The 20,840-nt window shown below is 35.4% G+C and overlaps 1 protein-coding gene across 2 annotated transcripts in view; it reads left to right on the top strand.

Annotated features, from left to right (window-relative positions):
- The window catches only part of WDR70 (WD repeat domain 70), a 284,820-nt gene that overhangs the window by 4,798 nt on the left and 259,182 nt on the right, over window positions 1-20,840 (top strand). The window contains exons 4-5 of one of the 2 annotated variants that reach the window (XM_001499471.6): window positions 6,525-6,645; window positions 16,347-16,542. In XM_001499471.6, the coding sequence (XP_001499521.1) occupies window positions 6,525-6,645; window positions 16,347-16,542 (317 nt within the window). Of the gene's footprint in view, window positions 1-544; window positions 6,646-16,346; window positions 16,543-20,840 lie in introns of both variants that reach the window. The other variant, XM_070245899.1, reaches the window with a different exon arrangement.

The raw sequence follows: 20,840 nt of genomic DNA, 5'->3' as shown, positions 1-20,840 counted from the left end.
ATTATAAATAAGACTGAAAAAAATTTCAAAGGCCATATTTGCTAGTTCCTTTGGGAGCAGAGGTTATTTATTTATTTATTTATTTATTTATTTATTATTATTTTTTGGTGAGGATGATTCACTCTCAGCTAACATCTGTTGCCAATCTTCCTCCTTTTTTGCTTGAGGAGGGTTAACCCTGAGCTAACATCTGTATGAGTCTTCCTCCATTTTTGTATGTGGGTCACCACCAAGGCATGGCTGATGAGTGGTGTGGGTCTGTGCCCAGGATCCAAACCTGTGAACCCGGGCCACCGGAATGGAGCATGTGGACTTACCCATTACATGACAGGGCAGGCCCCAGAGGTTATTTTTTTTAAACATGGTGAAAAGTTACATCCAAATAAAATAAGAAGATCTGGGTGCTAAAATCTCTTAGAAGTGTGTGCTATGAATAAAGGAGGATTCTAAATTAATTTATAAGAATCAGAATAGCAGTTTCTTTATTACCTCTCCTCCTGCCTCTTTCTGATTCTCATTTCATGTTTTTCTTTCCTGCTTACAGCGAAACCAGTATTTGGAAGGCTGGGCGAGAGGTGGTTCTCAGAGCTGTGTACACCACTGACTGTTGACCCAGACAGTATAGAAAATTGAGACATACAGTGAATGTGGCTGCTGCTGTTGAATCCCTGCATTAATGAGTTGTATCAGACATTTAATGAAGGCCTTAATTTCCAGACTGTCTGGTTTGATACCAGGTGGTTGGCAATTCTAGGTACCACCTTAGGGTCTTCGAAGGAGACTGACTCCTCTACTGCTTTCTTTGGATCTGATTCAGATCATTCTTACACTAGAGAAAGGAAATATGTAATGTGATGGAACAGAAGGGGCTAGAAATCAGAGACAGGACTCCTGGAAAAATTTAAGTGAACGTTGTTCTCTGGTACATGCTATTGTTGGATTTAAAATGATAAATTATATAGCAGTAATAGCTAATATTTGGGAAGTGAGCTTGACATGAAATATTTTGGTCTTTAGAAGAATAACAGGTTTCTTTTTTTGTGGTGAAAAGACAGCTGTCTATGTATACTATCTTTTAAAAAACTTTCATCATTGTGTGAAATTTCGAACACATACAAAAGTACTGTAGTGAGCTCACATGTGTCTGTCACACAGATTTAATTACTATGACAATTTGTAGCTAGTGTTATTTCCATTCACTTTCCATCTTAGATTACTTTGACACAAATCCTAGACACATTATTTCACCCATAAATATTTTATTTTATTTTATTGTTTTTTTTTTGAGGAAGTTTAGCCCTGAGCTACCTACTGCCAGTCCTCCTCTTTTTGCTGAGGAAGCCTGGCCCTGAGCTAACATCTGTGCCCATCTTCCTCTACTTTATATGTGGGACGCCTACCACAGCATGGCTTTTTGCCAGGTGGTGCCATGTCCGCACCTGGGATCTGAACCGGTGAACCTCGGGTCGCTGAGAAGCGGAACATGTGCACTTGCACTTGACTGCTGCGCCACCGGGCCGGCCCCACACCTGTAAATATTTTAGTATGTGTCTTTAAGAGACAAGGATCCTTTTAAAAAACTTAACCAAAATACCATTACCACTCCTAAAAATATTAAATAATTTAATATGAAACAAGATACAAAGACATGATATCTGAGGGGTATTTACAGATACTTCAACCACTTAATTTTTAGACATTTTAATCAATGTTTATTGTAGTATGGCTTTCTTGTAGTTACCTCTTTCAGCCTGTGATACAAACTGGTTTGAACAGGGATTGTCTTATTCTCCTAAGTTTTATAGTCCCCAGCCTTGCAAGATAGGTTCTCAATATATATTTGAGACTATTGAATTGAGTTTAGAACTGTGATACTGCCTTTCAAAAAATAAAATTCTGCTTCTTTGGAGAATGTTTTAAAATGGCGTGATCCATTGTAAAGAGCTTGAGGTTTGGAGTGGGAGGACCTGGATTTGAGGGTCAGCCCCATGTTCTGCCAGATGAGTAACATTGGATGGATTTTCAAACTTCAGATCCTTAATTTCCCCATCTGTTAGGTGGAAATGGTAATAAGATCTCCCTTACAAGGTTCTTGAAGGGACTGAGATATTGAGCATATCACCTTTTAAAGATACTTTATAAATATCACTTTTAATTCCTGTTGTTTTTCTTGGTAAAACATGTATGCATTTAGCACCTAAGAGGAATTTCAGTGAAGATTTAATAGATTTTTAAAATTTTGAAAAATTATCTAAAGGCCATGTTCTTCTGTGATGTTTGTGGATGAATGAAATGTATTGAATTTTGTTTTCCTAGTACATCCTTGCACTTGGACTGCTGTTTCTACCCCTGATCTAAACACATGAATCCAAAGTTTGACTTCTTTTAAGAAAAGTTCAAAAATTCTGATATGGGCATTATTTATCTCATAATTGGTGTTGGATTCCTTCCCTGGGCATTGACATCAGACTTGAGAAAAATAAGAACTTTGGTCCTTTTAATAGGAAATTTAATTGTCTGTGTATGTGGATGTAAACTATTTTGGTTGTTAAATGCTCTAGTAGAAAGGATAAATTACTATAAATCCTCAATAAAATACGCATTATGTAAAATGTCAGGAAATAATAATGGTACAAATTGCTTTTTAATTTTTTTGTTCCTGAAAGCTTTAAATATGTTTAGGACATATGAAAGACATAGACCTTTTTTTAGAACTGTTATACTATGAGGAGATAAATGAGGAAGAAAAATTTCTTTTATTCAAATGCTCATTTTGGGTGTTATGATGCTTTGGGTGGATTATGAACCTTCTCTGATATGACTGGAAAAATATTTCTTGAAAAAATGGTTAAGATAGGATTTGAATAAGATTTCAGTGGATGATTTAATGATCCTGAAAAGAAAAATTGTCCCAGAGATCTTAGAAATTAGAAAAGCTTAAATTTTTTTTGCTTGAAACAGCCTTCCTACCTAGTTAATTCCTACCTCATCCTTTAAGTCCTCATTCATATTTTGCCTTTTCTAGGTATTTATTTCAAAACCCCTCTGGACGTAATAATTGTTTCCCACCTTTGTTCCCATAACAGTTTAAAAAATACTATGATGTCAAATCATTATCTTGTACACCTGAAACTAATATAATATTGTATGTCAACTATACTTCAATAAAAAAGTATTATAAATCTATTTTAATATGTTAATGTCTTGAGGATAAGAACCTTGTTCTTCGTTTTCATGCTTACAGTGCCTAACACAGAGCTTGGTACATAGTAGTTACATCCCTAAATATTTAATGGAGAAATGTAACTTATGTACTTAAAGTGTTCCCATCTTATTTTTATTTCCTAGTGTTTTGGCATTAAACATTTAAAACTGAATGTAAATTTTCATGAAATTAGTGGGCTGGTGAATTGTTTTAAGTTAGAATAACAAAAACATTTAGTAAGATTTAAGTCCAATGAATAGAGAGGTTATCAGGATTAGAAAACATTCTAGCTTATATTTCTAGTACTTTTATTTCCTTTACATTTTGTCTATCTTAACTCTCATTTCTTCCTTAAAGTTAAGTGGTTGCTATGATGATTGGCTTTGAGATTTTCAGGTGCCAAGTTACATTCATTTGCATCTGCAATTCGTGTGAATCGGCCCAGATGCGACATGGTAGTTTTGGATCATTTGCTGTTAACCTAGACAAAAGTCACAAATATGTGGGGTACTTTTTCAGAAATGGCTATCCAAAATTGGTAACTCTTTGAAAGTAGAGAACAATACAATGAGGTGGTTGGAAGAATAAAGTGAGGTATTGGAGAGTAGGTTAATTCACTTTTGTTAAGGGAAGATATAAAGCATTTTTGTAGTGTTTACAGTGTATTTGGTTCCTCATTGTGTAAAAATGCACAAAACAGTCCCTTTGTCCGGGAGCTACAGTCTGTTAAATTCTGTTTTGTTTTGCTTTTGACCTCAGTCAACAATGAGAAAAAATTTTTTTTTCTCTAAAATGTCTTTCTTTTTTTTTTTTTCCTGCTTTAATGCAGCGGGTGACAGCAGGAACCTCTCTGAATAGAAAATCCTTGCTAGTGTAACAAAAAAAGTTAAAATTTTAAATTACAAAATTAGATGCTTCACTAGATGGGGCAAGTAGTTTGGAGTATTTATTCACTGGTGAGGAACTGTAGTTAGATGGGCGGGTGGGTCGCAGTTTCCAGGTAGTCTGGTGAAAGCAGTAAAGAGCTGTTCTTCACAGCCATTTAGAGAGAGAGGCAGGCTCACTTATATAAGGTAGGTGGTGCTCGTTGGATACTTTTACAGTCTAGAAAGTCTGGTCACATCAAGGAAAGACCCAGTTGTGGAGCCTTGAATTCACTACTCTGGGACTTACTAGCTCTGTTACTTAAATTTTCTATGTCTCAGATTCCTCAACTGTAGAGTGAGGATAATAGTTCCTATTTCAACTGTATTAGATAATTGAAGTTTGCTAAGAGAGCAGAACTTAAATGTTCTCACCAAAAAAAAAGGTTAAATACGTGGGGTGATGGATGTGTCATTGACTCCATGGGGGAATCCTTTCACAATGTCTATGTGTATCAAATCATCACTTGTACACTTTAAATATCTTACAATTTTGTCAATTATACCTCAATAAAGCTGAAAAAAAAATAGTACCTACTTCAGAGGTTGTTAGGAAGATTAAAGGAATTAATTTACAGGAATTGCTTAAAATAATACCTGGTATATAGTAAGCTCATTGTAAGAATTAGTTGCTATTATTTTTGTTAAATTAAGATTGATGTTAAGATGCTTTTGGTTGTTACTTGCAAAGAAGTCATAGAAGACCTAATCAAAAATGGCTCACATAAGAAAAATTTAGTATCACACCTGACAAGAACTCCAGAATGGGGCTGTTCGATCTTCTGCGATCTTCTGAGTCCTGACATGAAGTACATGAAGTTTTTTCCCCTTTTTCTGCTTTGCCAGCTTTAGGGTGTTGGCTTGTCCTAAGCTGACTGTCCTCATGACCCAAAATTGTCAGTGAAATTTTGTTCAGGCAGATGACCACAGGCACAGGCTGAAAGGAGACTATTTTATATACCTCTTTTTAGGAGTAAGAGAACCTTTCTCGAATGTACCTCTACCTGACTTCTCACGTCTTATTGGCCAGCGTTAGTGTGCCACGTCAGTTCCAAAAACAGCAATTGGCAAGAGCAATATGCTTGACTTGGAATGAAGCTTCTCTCTTTCTGGGCAGGGAGGGGCCCAGGATCTCCTGAAGCACAGGGCTGCCACTTTCCTGGGGAAAATTGTGGTTTTCTTAGCAAGGAAAAAAGGAGGAAACAGCTATTGGGTAGGTGGCTAATAATATGTATTTTGTTATCAATTTCTAATTAGCATCAAAACTGCCTCTAAGACCTTAGCCTCTAGTCCAAGTGTGGTTCCCTCCGCGCTGACCCAGGAGGGTATGGAGGGATTGACTGGAGAAGCAGGAGGAGGCTAGGAGCCAAGCAGGCCCACTCTTAAATTTGGACATTATCCTTCTCTCTTTTTTATTTTTTCAACCTCCTCCAGGATCGGAGCCAGAGTTGTTGACTCCTAACCCACCTTAGCCCAGTGAAGAGCACAAAAAAAATCAACTTGAGCTAGAGCTGTAGCATTTGCCTTATCCTTCTGGAGTGTTTTACCTTCCATGTTTGAAAAGAAAGACTATGTGTTTACTTGTTGACACTTGCTGGTTATTTCCTTGTTCTTCATCTTCCGTATCCTATTAACAAAAGACCCTAAAGGGTACAGCATCCCAGTTAATAAGTGCCTTTTGATATTGCTTAACTTTAAGTGTATTGTTTTTCATTATTAAATTAAGGAAAACAACATTAAAGATTATCTCCATTTACTGAGGATGGTGGCAGTTGAGAACCAGACTATTCAGATAATTCATTTCCTTCCCCTGTGCCCCGCAATTGTACAGTGATATTATCAGAGGAACGAGGTTAAATTTCCTTGGATAAATTTTGTGTGTGTGTGTCTTTCCAAGGTAAACGACTCTAGAAACCTAGTGTACTTAATTGAAATAGTCTCATGGTTTTGGTAAGAAGGCTCTGACCAAAAATCCAGTGTGGGAAATTCAGAAATGAACAAAGTGCTGAATTTATGGTTTAAAACATTAAAAATAAAAAGTGAAGTTACCTAAAATATTACCTGTGAATACTTTCTTTTTTACTTACAACCTTCCACATCTTTTTACATAGAACAGTCGTGGTTCATGTACTATTTACATGCTAATTTTGCTTAGCATATCTGTTAATATTTTCCCAGATTTGTACATTTTCCATCACTATTTTTATTAGCTGTATTTTGTATTATGTTGATACACAGTAATTATTTTCCCAGTGTTGGGCATTTAGGTTGATAATTTTTTGCTGTTATTGGTAACACTCTTAAGTTACATCTTTGTGACTATGTTAATTTTCAGCCTTTTTGTTATTGACAAATTTTGAAGTCTAACTGTTGGAAATTTTTAAAAATCTTTTCAGAGGCAAGAGAAAAAGAAGAAGAAATGAACAGAGAGAAAGAATTAAGAAGGCAAAATGAAGATATTGAACCAACATCTTCAGGCTCAAATGTGGTCAGAGATTGTTCTAAATCATCTCCCAGGTACTTGACTTTCTCAAAAGGGTTGTTTTAAAGTATCATTTTCTAGGTGTTCATAACACAATTTTGGCAAAGTTCCTGATATTAAAAGTTTGCATAATTTCTCCCAATTTAGGCAATTGTATATCCCTAGGACCATGAAAAAGTCGTTGGTCACATTGTGAATCACTTGAGTTTTTCTAAAGTATTCCAGATGTAGTGTTACAATCTATGCCTTTTGACTGCAGAGCATAACTATATAAAGTTGTAAAGATGTTCTCAAATTTGTAATTTTTGTCATGTTTATTTTGGTGTTTACATCTTTCGTCCTTTTTTCCAAAATTCTACATTCATGATAACCTTTTTTAGTAGGATCCTTTATGGAAATAGATAAAAAGAAAGAATATAAGTAGAGGCACATTATAAAGTTTACAGATCTAGGAGAAAGCAGCCATTATAATTAAAGTGAAATTTAATACTGTGTAACTTAATTACTAAGAACTTTAAAAAACATAAATGTATATAGATATCAAATCTGGAAGGAATAATACAAGAAATCTAATGTTGTTAGGTATATTGTTAATTGTCAAATTGGTTCTGTAAACTGTTCATGGCAAAATGTGCCATCGGATTGTCATTCCTTCTGTTCATTGTAGGAAAAAACCATAAAAATATGGAATACACAAAATATCATTTATGCTGTGTAATTTCATTTTTTGCTCATCTACTCCCTAGTGCAGATCTTTGGTGTCTCAATCTAGGCTCTAGAGCAGAATCTCACTCCGTAATAATCTTGGTCTTTTCTATAGTTTATCTTTGTAGGGAGAGGGAATATCTACATGGGACTACAAATGTGTTTCTCCCTTTTCATGGCAGTGCAACCCTAATATCTGTTAGTCTCTGAAGTGTGGGTATCTTTGTATAGATTCATGAAAAGCAGGGCTCAGCAAACCTTTTCTATCAAGGACAGATAGTAAATGTTTTAGGCATTGGAGTCCATACTATCTCGTTCTCAACTACTCCCCTCCTGTGGACAATACATAAACAGATGGACTTGGCTGCATTCCATAAATCTTTAGAAAGCAAGCACCTGGCCAGAGTTTGCCAACTCTTGCTATAGAGTGTAATTCCTTTATATACTAGTCAAAAAATTCAGTTTTGCATTGTCTATAGTTTTGTATTAATTGTCAGTCACACAGTGTTGCTGGGTTTCAATATGGTAGAAAAAACCCCTCCTTTTTCTAAGACAAACATTTAATATTTACCTTTAGTTTCTTACTTTTGGGATGATTTAAGATGTCTTGGGAATTCATCTTATTGCTAAGGCTTTGACACACAATGATTTCATTAACTGAAAATTGTAAAGACTTCTATAGTTCTGTTGATTCTATATTTTGGTGCAATGCTAACTTTAAAACCAAAAGATAAAGAACGTGCACTATTGGTATTGGGAATAAATTTTATTGATATGACAAAACCCAAGCATTACTTTTGTTATTAGTGATTACAATTACAGAACTATTATTGACATTATAATTATAAAATATAAAGATAGAAATAATCAAGAAAAATATAACTTAAAAAAATTTTATTGAGGTCGTAATAGTTTATAAAATTGTAAAATTTCAGTTGTACATTATTATTTGTCAGTCACCATATAAAGGTGCCCCTTTACCCTCTATGCCCACCCCCTAACCCCCTTCCCCTCTGGGAACCATTAATCTCTTCTCTTTGTTTATGTGTTAGTATTCTTCTATGTATGAGTGAAATCATATGAGGTTCATCTTTCTCTGTTTGGCTTATTTTGCTTAACATAATACCCTCAAGGTCCATCCATGATGTTGTGAATGGGACGATTTTGTCTTTTTTTTATGCCTGAGTAGTAGTCCATTGTATATATATATATGTCATATCTTTTATCCAATCATTAGTCGATGGGCACTTGGGTTGCTTCCACTTCTTGGCTATTGTGAATAATGCTGGAATAAACATAGGGGTGCATAGGTCTCTTTGAATTGTTGATTTCAAGTTGTTGGACAAATACCCAGTTGTAGGATAGCTAGGTTGTATGGTATTTCTATTTTTAATTTTTTGATATGTCTCCATATTGTTTTCATAGTGGCTGCACCAGTTTGCATTCCTACCAGCAGTGTATGAGGGTTCCCTTTTCTCAAAATCCTCTCCAATATTTTTTTTGATAGATTTTTGATTACTATTTCAATGTCTTTACTTGTGATTGGTCTCTTCAGAGTCCCTATTTCTTCTTGATTCACTTTTGGGAGATTGTATGTGTCTAAGAATTTATCCATTTTTTCTGGATTGTCCAATGTGTTGGCATATAGTTTTTCATCATATTCTCTTATAATCCTTTGTATTTCTGTAGTATCCATTGTAATTTCTCCTCTTTCATTACTAATTTTATTTATTTGAGCCTTCTCTCTCTTTTTGTTAGTGAGTCTGACTAAGCATTTGTCAATTTTGGTTATCTTCTCAAAGAACCAGCTCTTAGTTTCAGTGATCCTTTCTACTGTTGTTTTTGGTTTCAATTTCATTTATTTCTGCTCTTATTTTTATTATTTCCCTCCCTCTGCTGACTTTGGGCCTTGTTTGTTCTTCGCTTTCTAATTCTACTAGGTGCGGTTTAAGGTTGCTTATTTGAGATTTTTCTTGTTAAGTTGGGCCTGTATTACTTTGAATTTCCCTTTTAAGGCCACTTTTGCTGCATCCCATTTGAATTGGTCTAGTGTATTTTCATTTTCCTTTGTCTCTGATATTTTTTGATTTCTCCTTTAATTTCTTTGCTGATCCATTGGTTGTTAAGTAGCATGTTGTTTCATCTCCACATATTTGGTACTTTCCCGTCTTTTTTCTTGTAGTTGATTTCTGGTTCATAGCATTATGGTTGGAAAACATGCTTGATATGATTTCAGTTGTCTTAAATTTAATGAGGCTTGCCTTGTTTCCCAACATACAGTCTATCCTTGACAATGTTCATCTGTACTCGAGAAGAATGTGTATTCTGCTGTTTTAGGATGGAGTGTCCTCTATATATCTATTAAGTCCGTCTGGTCTAGTTTTTCATTTAATTCCACTATCTCCTTGTTCACTTTCTGTCTGGATGATCTATCCATTGATGTAAGTGGGGTGTTAAGGTCCCCTACTATTATTGTGTTGTTGTTAATATCTCCTTTTAGGTTTGTTAATAGTTGCTTTATGTACTTCAGTGCTCCCTTGTTTTTGGTGCATATATAAATGTTATGTCCTTTTGGTGGAGTGTCCATTTTATTATTATATACTGCCCCTCTTTGTCTCTCATTGCCTGTTTTATTTTGAAGTCTGCTTTCTCTAATATAAGTATTGTGACACCTGCTTTCTATTGTTTGCCATTAGCTTGGAGTATCATCTTCCTTCACTGTAAGCCTGTGTTCATCTTTAGAGCTGAGATGTGTTTCCTGGAGGCAGTGTATTGTTGAGTCTTGTTTGTTAATCAATCCTGCCACTCCTTGTCTTTTTATTGGAGAATTCATTCCATTTACATTTAGAGTGATTATTGATAGGTGAGGGCTTAATGCTGCCATTTTATCGCTCGTTTTCCAATTGTTCTGTATTTCCTTTGTTTCTCATCCTGTGTATTTCAGACTACCAATTCAGTTTGGTAGTTCTCTATGATGGTTTTCTCACTTTTTTTTTTTATCGTTTCTGTCTCTGTTCTGATTATTTGTTTAGTGGTTACTGTGAGGTTTGTATAAAAAAATCTTGTAGATGAGATAGTCCATTTTCTGATAGCCTCTTGTTTCCCATCTAAGCTGATTCCATCCTTTCTTCTTCCCTTTCTAAGTTATTGTTGTGACAACTTATTCCATCCTGTGTTGTGAGTTTATGGTTAAAATGATGAGATTATCGTTATTTTTGATGTTTTCCTTCCCTTTATCTTTAATGTTATAATTGTTTGCTAACCAGTTCTGATAGAGAGCTGCAATTTTTTTGATTTTGTCTGCCTGTTTATCCCCTTGCTCAAGGCTTTGTAAACTCTTTCTTTTTCTTATTTCAGATATGAGGGCCTTGTTGATCATTTCTTGTAAGGGGGGTCTTGTGATGAACTCCCTCAGCTTTTTTTATCTGAGAAAGTTTTTATTTCTCCATCATATCTGAAGGATATTTTTTGCTGGATAGAGTATTCTTCTCTGAAAGTTTCTATCTTTCAGAATTTTGAACATATCATTCCGCTCTCTCCTAGCTTGTAAGGTTTCTGCTGAGAAATCCACTGAAAGCCTAATAGGGGTTCCTTTGTAAGTTATTTTCTTCTGCCTTTCTGCCCTTAATATTTATTCTTTTTTACTAACATTTGCCAGTATTACTACTATATGCCTCGGAGAAAGTCTTTTTTATTATTTTTCTTATTTTTAAAGATTGGCACTTGAGCTAACATCTGTTGCCAATCATCTTCTTCTTTTTTTTTCTTCTTCTTCTCCCCAAAGACCCCCAGTACATAGTTGTGTATTCTAGTTGTAGGTCCTTCTGGTTGTGCTATGTGGAATGCTTCCTCAGCATGGCTTGATGAGCAGTGCCATGTCCTCACCCAGGATCCGAACCAGCGAAACCCTGGGCCACTGAAGCGGAGTTTGTGAACTTAATCACTTGTCCATGGGGCCGACCCCAAGAAGGTCTTTTTACATTGATATAATTAGGATTTCTTTTAACTTTTTTCACTTGTATTTCCAGCTTTTTCCCCATGTTTGGGAAGTTCTCAGCTATTATTTCATTAAACAAGCTTTCTGCTCCATTCTCCCTCTGGAATACCTATAATCCTTATGTTGCGTTTCCTAATTGAGTTGGATATTTCTCGGAGTATATCTTCATTTTTTTAGTCTTATCTCTCTCTCCTTCTCCATCTGAAGCATTTCTATATTTCTCTCCTCTACACTGCTTATTCTCTCCATAATAGCAGCTCTGTTATTCAGGGAGTCCAAATTTTTCTTTATTTTATCCTCAAACTTCTGGTTGGTTTTTCTTTTTAGTTTCAATCTTTTTTTGTGAAGAATTCCCTCTGTTCATTAATTTTGTTCCTGATTTCATAGAACTGTCTATCTGGGGCAGGTCCCGTGGCTGAATGGTTAAGTTCGTGCGCTGTGCTTCAGCGGCCCAGGGTTTAGCCTATTTGACTCCTGGGCGTGGACATGGCACCACTCATCAGGCCATGCTGAGGCAGCATCCCACATGCCACAACTAGAAGGACACACAGCTAAAAATACACAACTATGTACCAGGGGGCTTTGGGAGAAAAAGGAAAAATAAAATCTTTAAAAAAAAAAAGAACTATCTGAATTTTTTTAATAACTCATTGAATTTTTTAATGATAGCTATTTTGAATTCTCTCTGATTTAGACTGTAAATTTCTGTGCCTTCAGGATTGATTTCTGGCTGCTTGTCATTTTCCTTCCGGTCTGGAGTATTAATGTATTTCTTCATACTGTTTGATGGGGTTGATTTGTGCCTTTGCATAATGTTAGTATGGTAGTATCAATGAGAGGAGTTTCACTGCCCTAAACATCCTCTGTGCTCCACCTATTTCTTCCTCCCTCATTCCTAACCTCTAGCAACCACTGATCTTTTAAATTTTTATTGAAGTAATATATTCATATTACAGAGTCAAACATTGTAAAGCCTCATGTCTCTGTTCGTGATTTTTGCTTCCCAGAAGAAACCATTTTAAATTTAAAAAATTTTTTCTTCTTCTGTTTACCTCCATGTTTCTAAATTATATCCTTTTACTACTGTCTTGATTTTTTCTATTGTGCCAAAATTTTTATAACATAAAATTTACTATTTTAAACATTTTAAGTGTACAGTTCAGTGGCATTAATAACATTTATAATATTGTACAACCATCATCACTATTTCCAAAAATTTTTGCCACTCTAAACAGAAATTTTAACCATGAAGCAATAACTTCCCACTCTTTTCTTCCTCTAGCTGCTGATAACCTCTAATCTACTTTCTGTCTTCATGAATTTGCTTATTCTAGATATTTCATATAAGTGGAATCATACAATATTTGTCCTTTTGTGTCTGGCTTGTTTCACTTTACATAATGTTTTCAAGGTTTGTGTTGTATCAGAACTTTGTTCCTTTAAATGACTGAATAGTATTCCATTGTACGTGTATACCACGATTTGTTTACCCATTCATTTGTTGATGAATACTTGGGTTGTTTCCACCTTTTGGGTATTGTGAATGCAATGAACATTGGCATACAAGTATTTGTTTGAGTCTTTGCTTTTAATTCTTTTGGGTGTATACATAGGAATGCAATTTCTGGGTCATTGGATAATTTTATGTTTAACTTTTTGAAGACCTGCCAAACTGTTTTTCACAGTGGCTGCATTATTTTACATTCCTACTAGTAATGTCTGAGGGTTCCAGTTTCTCCACATTCTTGCCATCACTTGTTATTTTCCTATTTATTTATTTTGATTGTAGCCATCGTAAGTAGGTGTGAAATGGTATCTCATTTTGGTTTTTATTTTCATTTTCCTAATGTCTAATGATGGTGAGCATCTTTTGATGTACTTATTGGCCATTTGTCTCTTCAGTAAATGGTGTTGGGAAAACTGGACAGCCACATGTAAAAGAATGAAAGTAGACCATTCCCTTACACCATGCACAAAAATCAACTCAAAATGGATTAAAGACTTGAATGTAAGATGCGAAACCGTGAAACTTCTAGAGGAAAACATAGGCAGTACGCTCTTTGACATCAGTCTTGGCAGCATATTTTTGAGTCCCATGTCTGACTGGGCAAGGGAAGCAAAAGAAATAATGAACAAATGGGACTACATCACACTAAAAAGCTTCTGCACAGCAAAGGAAACCATCAACAAAATGAAAAGACAACCTAACAATTGGGAGAAGATATTTGCAAACCGTATATCAGATAAGGGGTTAATATCCAAGATATACAAAGAACTCATACATCTCAACAACAAAAAAACCAACAACCCAATTAAAAAATGGGCAAAAGATCTGAACAGAGATTTCTCCAAAGAAGATATACACATGGCCAACAGGCATATGAAAAGATGCTCAACATCATTAGCTGTCAGGGAAATGCAAATCAAAACTACAGTGACATATCACGTCACTTTGGTCAGAATGGCTATAATTAACAAGATAGGAAACAACAAGTGTTGGAGAGGATGTGGTGGGAGTGCAAACTGGTGCAGCCACTATGGAAAGCAGTATGGAGTATCCTCAGAAAATTAAGAATAGATCTACCATATGATCCAGCTCTCCCACCGCTGGGTATTTATCCAAATAACTTGAAAACACAAATGCATAAAAATACATGTACCCCTATGTTCATTGCAGCATCATTCACAATAGCCAAGACTTGGAGACAACCTAGGTGCCCATCAAGGGACAGATGGATAAAGAAGATGTGGTATATATACATAATGGAATACTACTCAGCCATAAGAAATGGTGAAATCTGGCCATTTGTGACAACATGGATGGACCTTGAGGGTATTATGCTAAGTGAAATAAGTCAGAGGGAGAAAGTCAAATACCGTATGATCTCACTCATAAGTAGAAGATAAAAACAATGACAAACAAACATGAAGCAATGGAGATTGGATTGGTGGTTACCATGGGGAAGGGGGGGGAGGGCAAAAGGGGTGATTAAGCTCACATGTGAGGGGATGGACTATAATTAGTTTTTGGGTGGTGAACATGATATAATCTACACAGAATTCGAAATATATTACGATGTACATCTGAAAGCTATATAATGTTATAATCCAATGTTACTTCAATAAAAAAAAAGAAAGCTTGTGACTTCTGAACCAATGCATTCAGAAATTTGTGATTTAATCACAAGGGAGAAAATTTGGGAGTGTGAATACTTTACTTTAAGGAAAATTTATTCAGTCATTTAGCTATTATTTATTGAACATCTGTTGTGGGGTAGGCACTTCTTTAGGCACTGGGGATACAACAACTAACAAATCAGATGAGATCTCTGAGCTTATATTGTTGTAGGGATATTTGAGAGGAAGGATAACAGATTATAAACAACTAAGTAACCAATCAAATAAGATAATTTCGTAATGTAGGTAATAAGGATAATCAAAGTAAGCTAATTAAGGTAATGGTGACTGATGGGAGTGTGTGAAAGTTTAGAAAGGGGGCGGCCCTGAAGGCCTGTTTGAAGAGGTGACAATTGACGAGACCTGAATGATGAAAAAGAGGCCATATAACAATCAATTCCAGCAGAGGGACTGCAGGTGCTCATGCTGGACCCTCATGCTGAACCAAGCCTGACTTGTTCAGTTAGAAATGCCTTTGGTGCTGGAGCAGAGTGAGTGAGACAATTGCAAAAACAAAGAGAAACTGTTTATGGAGGTTTGCTACCTCCTACCTTTGCAAAAGGATAATATGTATGTGAGAATATATTCTTTTCAATATTAAACCTAGATGAAAATAAAAATAAATATCCCATATTTTCTTCAATAGATATGGAGTGCCTATTATATCATTTAGATGCTAGGTCAGGCATCATTTGGCTGCTAGAGACACAGCAATGATCATGACAGACAGAAATTTCTGCTTTCATGGAGTTTATATACTAGGAATACTTTATTAGAAGGCTATAAAATATTTGATAACTTGATAAAATATTTGATAGATTAAGTGACATCATTAGGAATGCAATTCTTAACCCTGTGGGGTGGGAAGTGGAAGGATGGTGGATGGTGATGGCTTTCAGAATGCCTAGAGGGGTTTGATAAAGACCTTAATGAGGGTGTGTAATAGTCCTCACTGTGTTGGATAGAAAAAAAGTTGAGAATCCCTATGATACTCCCTAGAGTAAGATATTTTTAGAAAGCAGGAATGCTACATTTAACGTTTTTTTTTTATTGAGGTTATGATAGTTTACAACATTGTGAAATTTCAGTTGTACATTATTATTTGTCAGTCGTCGTATAGGTGTGCCCCTTCACTCTTCGTGCCCACCTCCCTCCCCCCTTCCCCCTGGAAACCACTAATCTGTTCTCTTTGTCCATGTGTTTGTTTATCTTCTACTTATGAGTAACATCATATGCTGCTGGTCTTTCTCCTTCTTGATTATTTCGCTTAACATAATACCCTCCGGGTCCATCTATGTTGTGAATGGGACAACTTTATCATTTTTTATGGCTGAGTAGTAGGAATGCTACATTTAACATTTCAGCAATTCGGCAACCTTGGATTAGCACTGAGAAATAATTTGTATTTCAGAAAACATATTGAAGCATTTTGAGAGTGATATTAACTTTCTTACATGGCAGGCTTTATTTGCTCCTGTGGCAAACAGCGATTGGATTCAAATGTAGTACATAGAGGCATTGGGTGTCTCCGTGGTTTTCTTTCTTATGGATGTAGTGTTTTGTAGTTTTTCTTGCACATTCCAGTAAGTGAGGATGATCTAATGGGGGTCTAAAGTATAATTGCTGTGACCTTTCATCTGACTTTAATTTATGTTTAGGTAAGATAAGTATATAAAAGAAGTTTTTTACTTTCTTAAGATAAAATATTTGATTTACATATTTAATGCTTGAATCACAAATTTGAAAACATTTTAAAAACTCAGTTAAAAGGAGAGGCAGTACCTGAGAAATCAGTACTCTCTCTAGATTGTGCTCTTTGTGGCAGTGGAGACAAAGAGTTTGTTTCTGTGTTTTCAGGGATACAAGCAGCAGTGAAAGTGAAGAGACTTCTGATTCTTCTGATGATGAGTTAATTGGCCCTCCTTTACCCCTTAAAATGGTGGAAGAACCAGTTAGTCATATGGAGGAAGAAATCATCGGTCCTTTACCTCCACCTCCTTTTGAAGAAGTGGAAGAAGATGATGATGATGACGGTGATTCAGAAGAGGAGGATGTAAGTATTTCAGTGAGGTAGTGTCTTAGGGTAGTGTACAGATCAGTTCTCTGCTAAACTGTTATTCATGAATAAGAGCAAATTAAAAAAAAAAATCTGAATTTATGGCTGACAGCCCTTGTTGAAAGACTTCTAGAGAATGTGCTTCAGCAACAAGGAAACAGAAATCAAAAATAATAATTGGAGAGCAGGAAGCAATGTATTAAAAAAATTAAACATTTTGTTAAATCAACGTAAGCATTCAGAGTAAATAATGGTGTTGATGAATAAATTTGGGGGGATTTAAAAACAAACTGGATCTAAAATTATTGTGAACAGTAATGTGGAAGATGGGAGAGTAGAATCAGTTCATTCGTTTTGACGTCCTTGTATTATTTGGGAGGGGGCTAGGGTTATTAAATTTAGATTGTTGTGTGCACGTTACGGTTTTAAGAGTAACTGCCCAAAAAATAGAAATAAATGATATAAACTCCAAAATAGTAAAAAAAAATATAAAATAAAACCATTGGTATACTTCCTGTATTTGACATCTGGAATGGATAATTTTTAAATACTACCCTCCTCTGTGTGACAGATTATTTTCAGTAAATAATTACGAAATGGAACAAATAATAATGGTCAGAAAAGAAATTAAACTTTTACAAATCTGTCAATGACTTCTCAGAATGGACATTCTTTGCATATTCATGTTCAGTACACAATATATGAAATTTGTCAATCTATAGTTGTTCATAGTTGGTCAAAAGAAGCTTTTAATTTTAATTTTGAAACTTTTTTTCACATGAAATGACTGTTATATATGTATATACACATGCACACCTGTGTATGTAAAATTATAAAAAGAGCAACATAAGGATAAATTTGGCAGTTTCGTTAAAAATCTTATTGTGCAATAAGTTCCCGAAACTGCAGTGTTGAGCATATCTTTTTTCCTTTGATATTAATTCTAGTGACTTTTAAATATCTCTGTTCTTGAAATATTTTCACTAAAATCTTTTTTCCGGAAAATTCATCATTTTCTGATATATTTCGTAATGACTTCTAAAGTTTTCTTCTGTAAAAATCAGAGAAAATGGCTAAATAATGACAAATATTGTCATTAAATGTTGCCTTAGAATGTTTTTGATGAAAACAATTGAGGTGTTCAAACATTGCCTTTTTGAATTCTTCTGCCAACTTAGTCTACCATCTTTTGTTTTTTCTCCTGGCATTCAGAGAATAGGAGAATGGAAGATACTCAGGTTTTGTTTCTTTATCTTAATAATCATTGTTTATTTTGAATCTGCTATTTAAATGCAGAAGCATGTAGTGCAACAGTGATTGGAGATGTGAAACTGCTCTTCAAGTAAGCTTGAATGAATCTGAACCATTAAAAGCATTATTTGAAAATGTGTGTAGCTGAGTATGTATGTGCATGTATGTAGTAGACACGGTATAACTGGGAGTTCTCCACAGTAAGTTCATGTAGAATACAATGTTTATTAAAAGATAAGTAATAAAAATATGCTAATTTTAAGCTTACATATCTATTATCAAGGGTCAGCACTAAACATAGCAAACAACAAATTTCTAAACTGACATTTTTAGAATTGCCAGCAAATGGTGGTAATAAAAAGCAGACTTATCTTCAGTTGACTGTGCTATTGTTTTTAAATTCTGTACAGAAAATATACCCCCTTGTCTGCACCACTTCCAGTGCAATGCAGACAAGGGGGTACCTTCTGTCAAATGCTTTAGTTGAAAATGTATGTAGCTGAGTATGTATGTGCATGTATGTGGTAGACACGGTATAAGTGGGAGTTCTGCAAAGTAAGTTCATGCAGAAAAAAGGAGTAGATGAAAATCTTGGTAAATAGGGATCACAAAATAAGGTGATAGGTGTGAATACAAATATATCAGTGTTCATAATAGATGTAAATGGAAAGATAAAAATTCTCAGATTGAACAATTCAGGTATGTTCTGTTTGTGAGTGGTATACCTAAAATGTAATGACATAGGAAGGTTGAAAGAAAAAGAAGGAAGAGATATAGCAGGAAAATACAAATCAAAATAACTGATTAATATTATAAAATTAATCTTTAAGTCATAATCTTAATTAGCAAACAAGTGTCAATAGCTAATGGTAAAAGGAACAATTTATTCTTCAGGAAAATTTGGGAGTCCTTAACCTCTGTGCATTTAACACAATATACTCAAAGCATTTGACAGAATTACAAGGAGACATGGAAGATTCTGCAATCATAACAGGAGATTCAGAAATTAAGATGACAATTAGTAAGAGTATAGATTTTGAACAGTACAAATGCACAGGTCTTATCTATTGAACATACATAGAACCCTCATCTAACGTTTTCTTTTCAAGCACACATGGGTAATCAGAAACAGCAGCAAGAAGCAGCAGTACACATCTAGGTCGCAACGTGCTATGGATGTGAGAAAGATGTACTTTTCCATTTCTCCTTCTATTTCTCTTTCCGACATATATCACAACCAGCATTTCCAAGGCTGGGCCAGAGATGGTGTGAAGCAGATAGGTTGGAAATTTGGAAGTGTTGTGAAGGTGGCTTTGTAGTGGTCTTCCTAGATTCTGATAAAGTATGTTGGCCTTGAATAGAGGCCTTTGGTTTTCAGACCTTGTGGTTTGGTAGTAGATTGGTGGCAACCTCATGCTGTGTTTTAGGTTCTGAGTGAGAACAGAACTTTTCTGCTTTGTTATATTTGATATGTGGAATATTGGCAACCTTCTAGATCAAACAATAATAGAGTCAGGGATTATAGACAGAGGGAATCTGCTGAATACTGTCTTTAACATGAATGTTATTGTGGGATCTAGACAGACAAATTAGCATGATTCATTTTAGGCGATTTACATAGCAGTGTTTGGCCTGTGTTTCAACATAGAATTAAAATGTTTCTGGCCTTTGAAAGAATTTTGTTATTGTGATTGGTTGGATTTAGGGTCTAGTAGTTCTTTGCTTGTTGATTCAGAGACTGAGTTTAGTTCCTTCAGGAAATCAGTTTGAGGTAATGCTAAATTACAAGAGATTGTTTTATACATCAGAATGCTAGTTATACTTTTACAATTTGGGATATATCAGAATTGTCCCATCTACTTATCAAGGCTTAACCATTCTCCAGGTCCCCTTGATTGCTTCTCCTTTTTTCTCTCATACTTGGACTCATCACTGTCAGCCTTTCGTGTCTTTTGTTTCCTTTCGTGCTTTCAGCCTTTTCCTTTCTACTTGCTTGACTGTAAGCTTGCAAACATACTAAAATCTTCCTTTAACTTAGTTTTCTTTCCAAGCTACTGTACAACAATTTCCTCTTTCTCTTTGTTGCTAAATGTCTTGAAAGCAGTATCTGTATTTGCCATCTCTGCTTTGTCGCCACACATTTTCTCCTTAAATCTTTGTTGTCAGTTTCTGCCCTTCCCATTTCACTGAAATTCTTCTCACAAAGATCCTGAGTGACAAAATCCAGGTGTGCAAATCCAAGGGCCCTTTCTCAGTTCTCATTCTGCACCTCTGCAGTACTGGACAGTTTGACTTCTCCTTCCTTGAAACTCTTCCTTCGCCATTTCTTTATACTCTTGGCTTGCTGCCTATCTCTTGGACTGTTTATTCAACAGATACTTACTGAGCAGGTATTATGAGTCAGGTACTTTGCAGGTGTTGGGGCTATCGCAGTGAATAAGGCAGACAAATCCCTGCTCCGATGGTGCTTACATTTCTGCTAGAGTCCCTTTTACTGCTTCATATTTCCTTACATTTCCCCAACCACAAGCATTCCTGAGGCTCTGTCCTTGCCTACCTTATTTCATATGTGGTATGTGTGGAGGTTCATACATTTTCTGGTTCTCATAACTCCTGTTCACTCAGAGCAACTAGAGGCATTGCCCCATCTTATTTGAACTTCAGATCCCAACTTTCTAACCACTCATGAAACATGTCCACATTTAATCTCCAAGAATATTCTAAATTCAACATCTAAGATCAAACTCAGGCTTTTATTTTCTCCCACTTAACCTTTTGCTGTAGCCACTTAGCTTGTCACTTTGCCTCTAGGATCTTTCATTTAAATCCCGTTTCTTCACTGCTTCAAGACTAAATTATTTGTAGCATGAGTCAGACTGCAAATAATAGTACTCATTCCCTAAATGAGGGAAAATAAAGCACCAGAGCAGGCAAGACTCCATCTGGGGATTCCTGAATACAATCTGATAATTTTGTTGCTCAGAAACATGCAAAGCACTGTGGCTTTTTAGAGAGACATTCTACTTAGTAGGAAAGCAGCCAAG

Source organism: Equus caballus, chromosome 21 (assembly GCF_041296265.1).
Source record: "Equus caballus isolate H_3958 breed thoroughbred chromosome 21, TB-T2T, whole genome shotgun sequence".
In the NCBI taxonomy this organism is placed as follows: Eukaryota; Metazoa; Chordata; class Mammalia; order Perissodactyla; family Equidae; genus Equus; species Equus caballus.
This window is presented reverse-complemented; position numbering and strand designations above follow the sequence as displayed.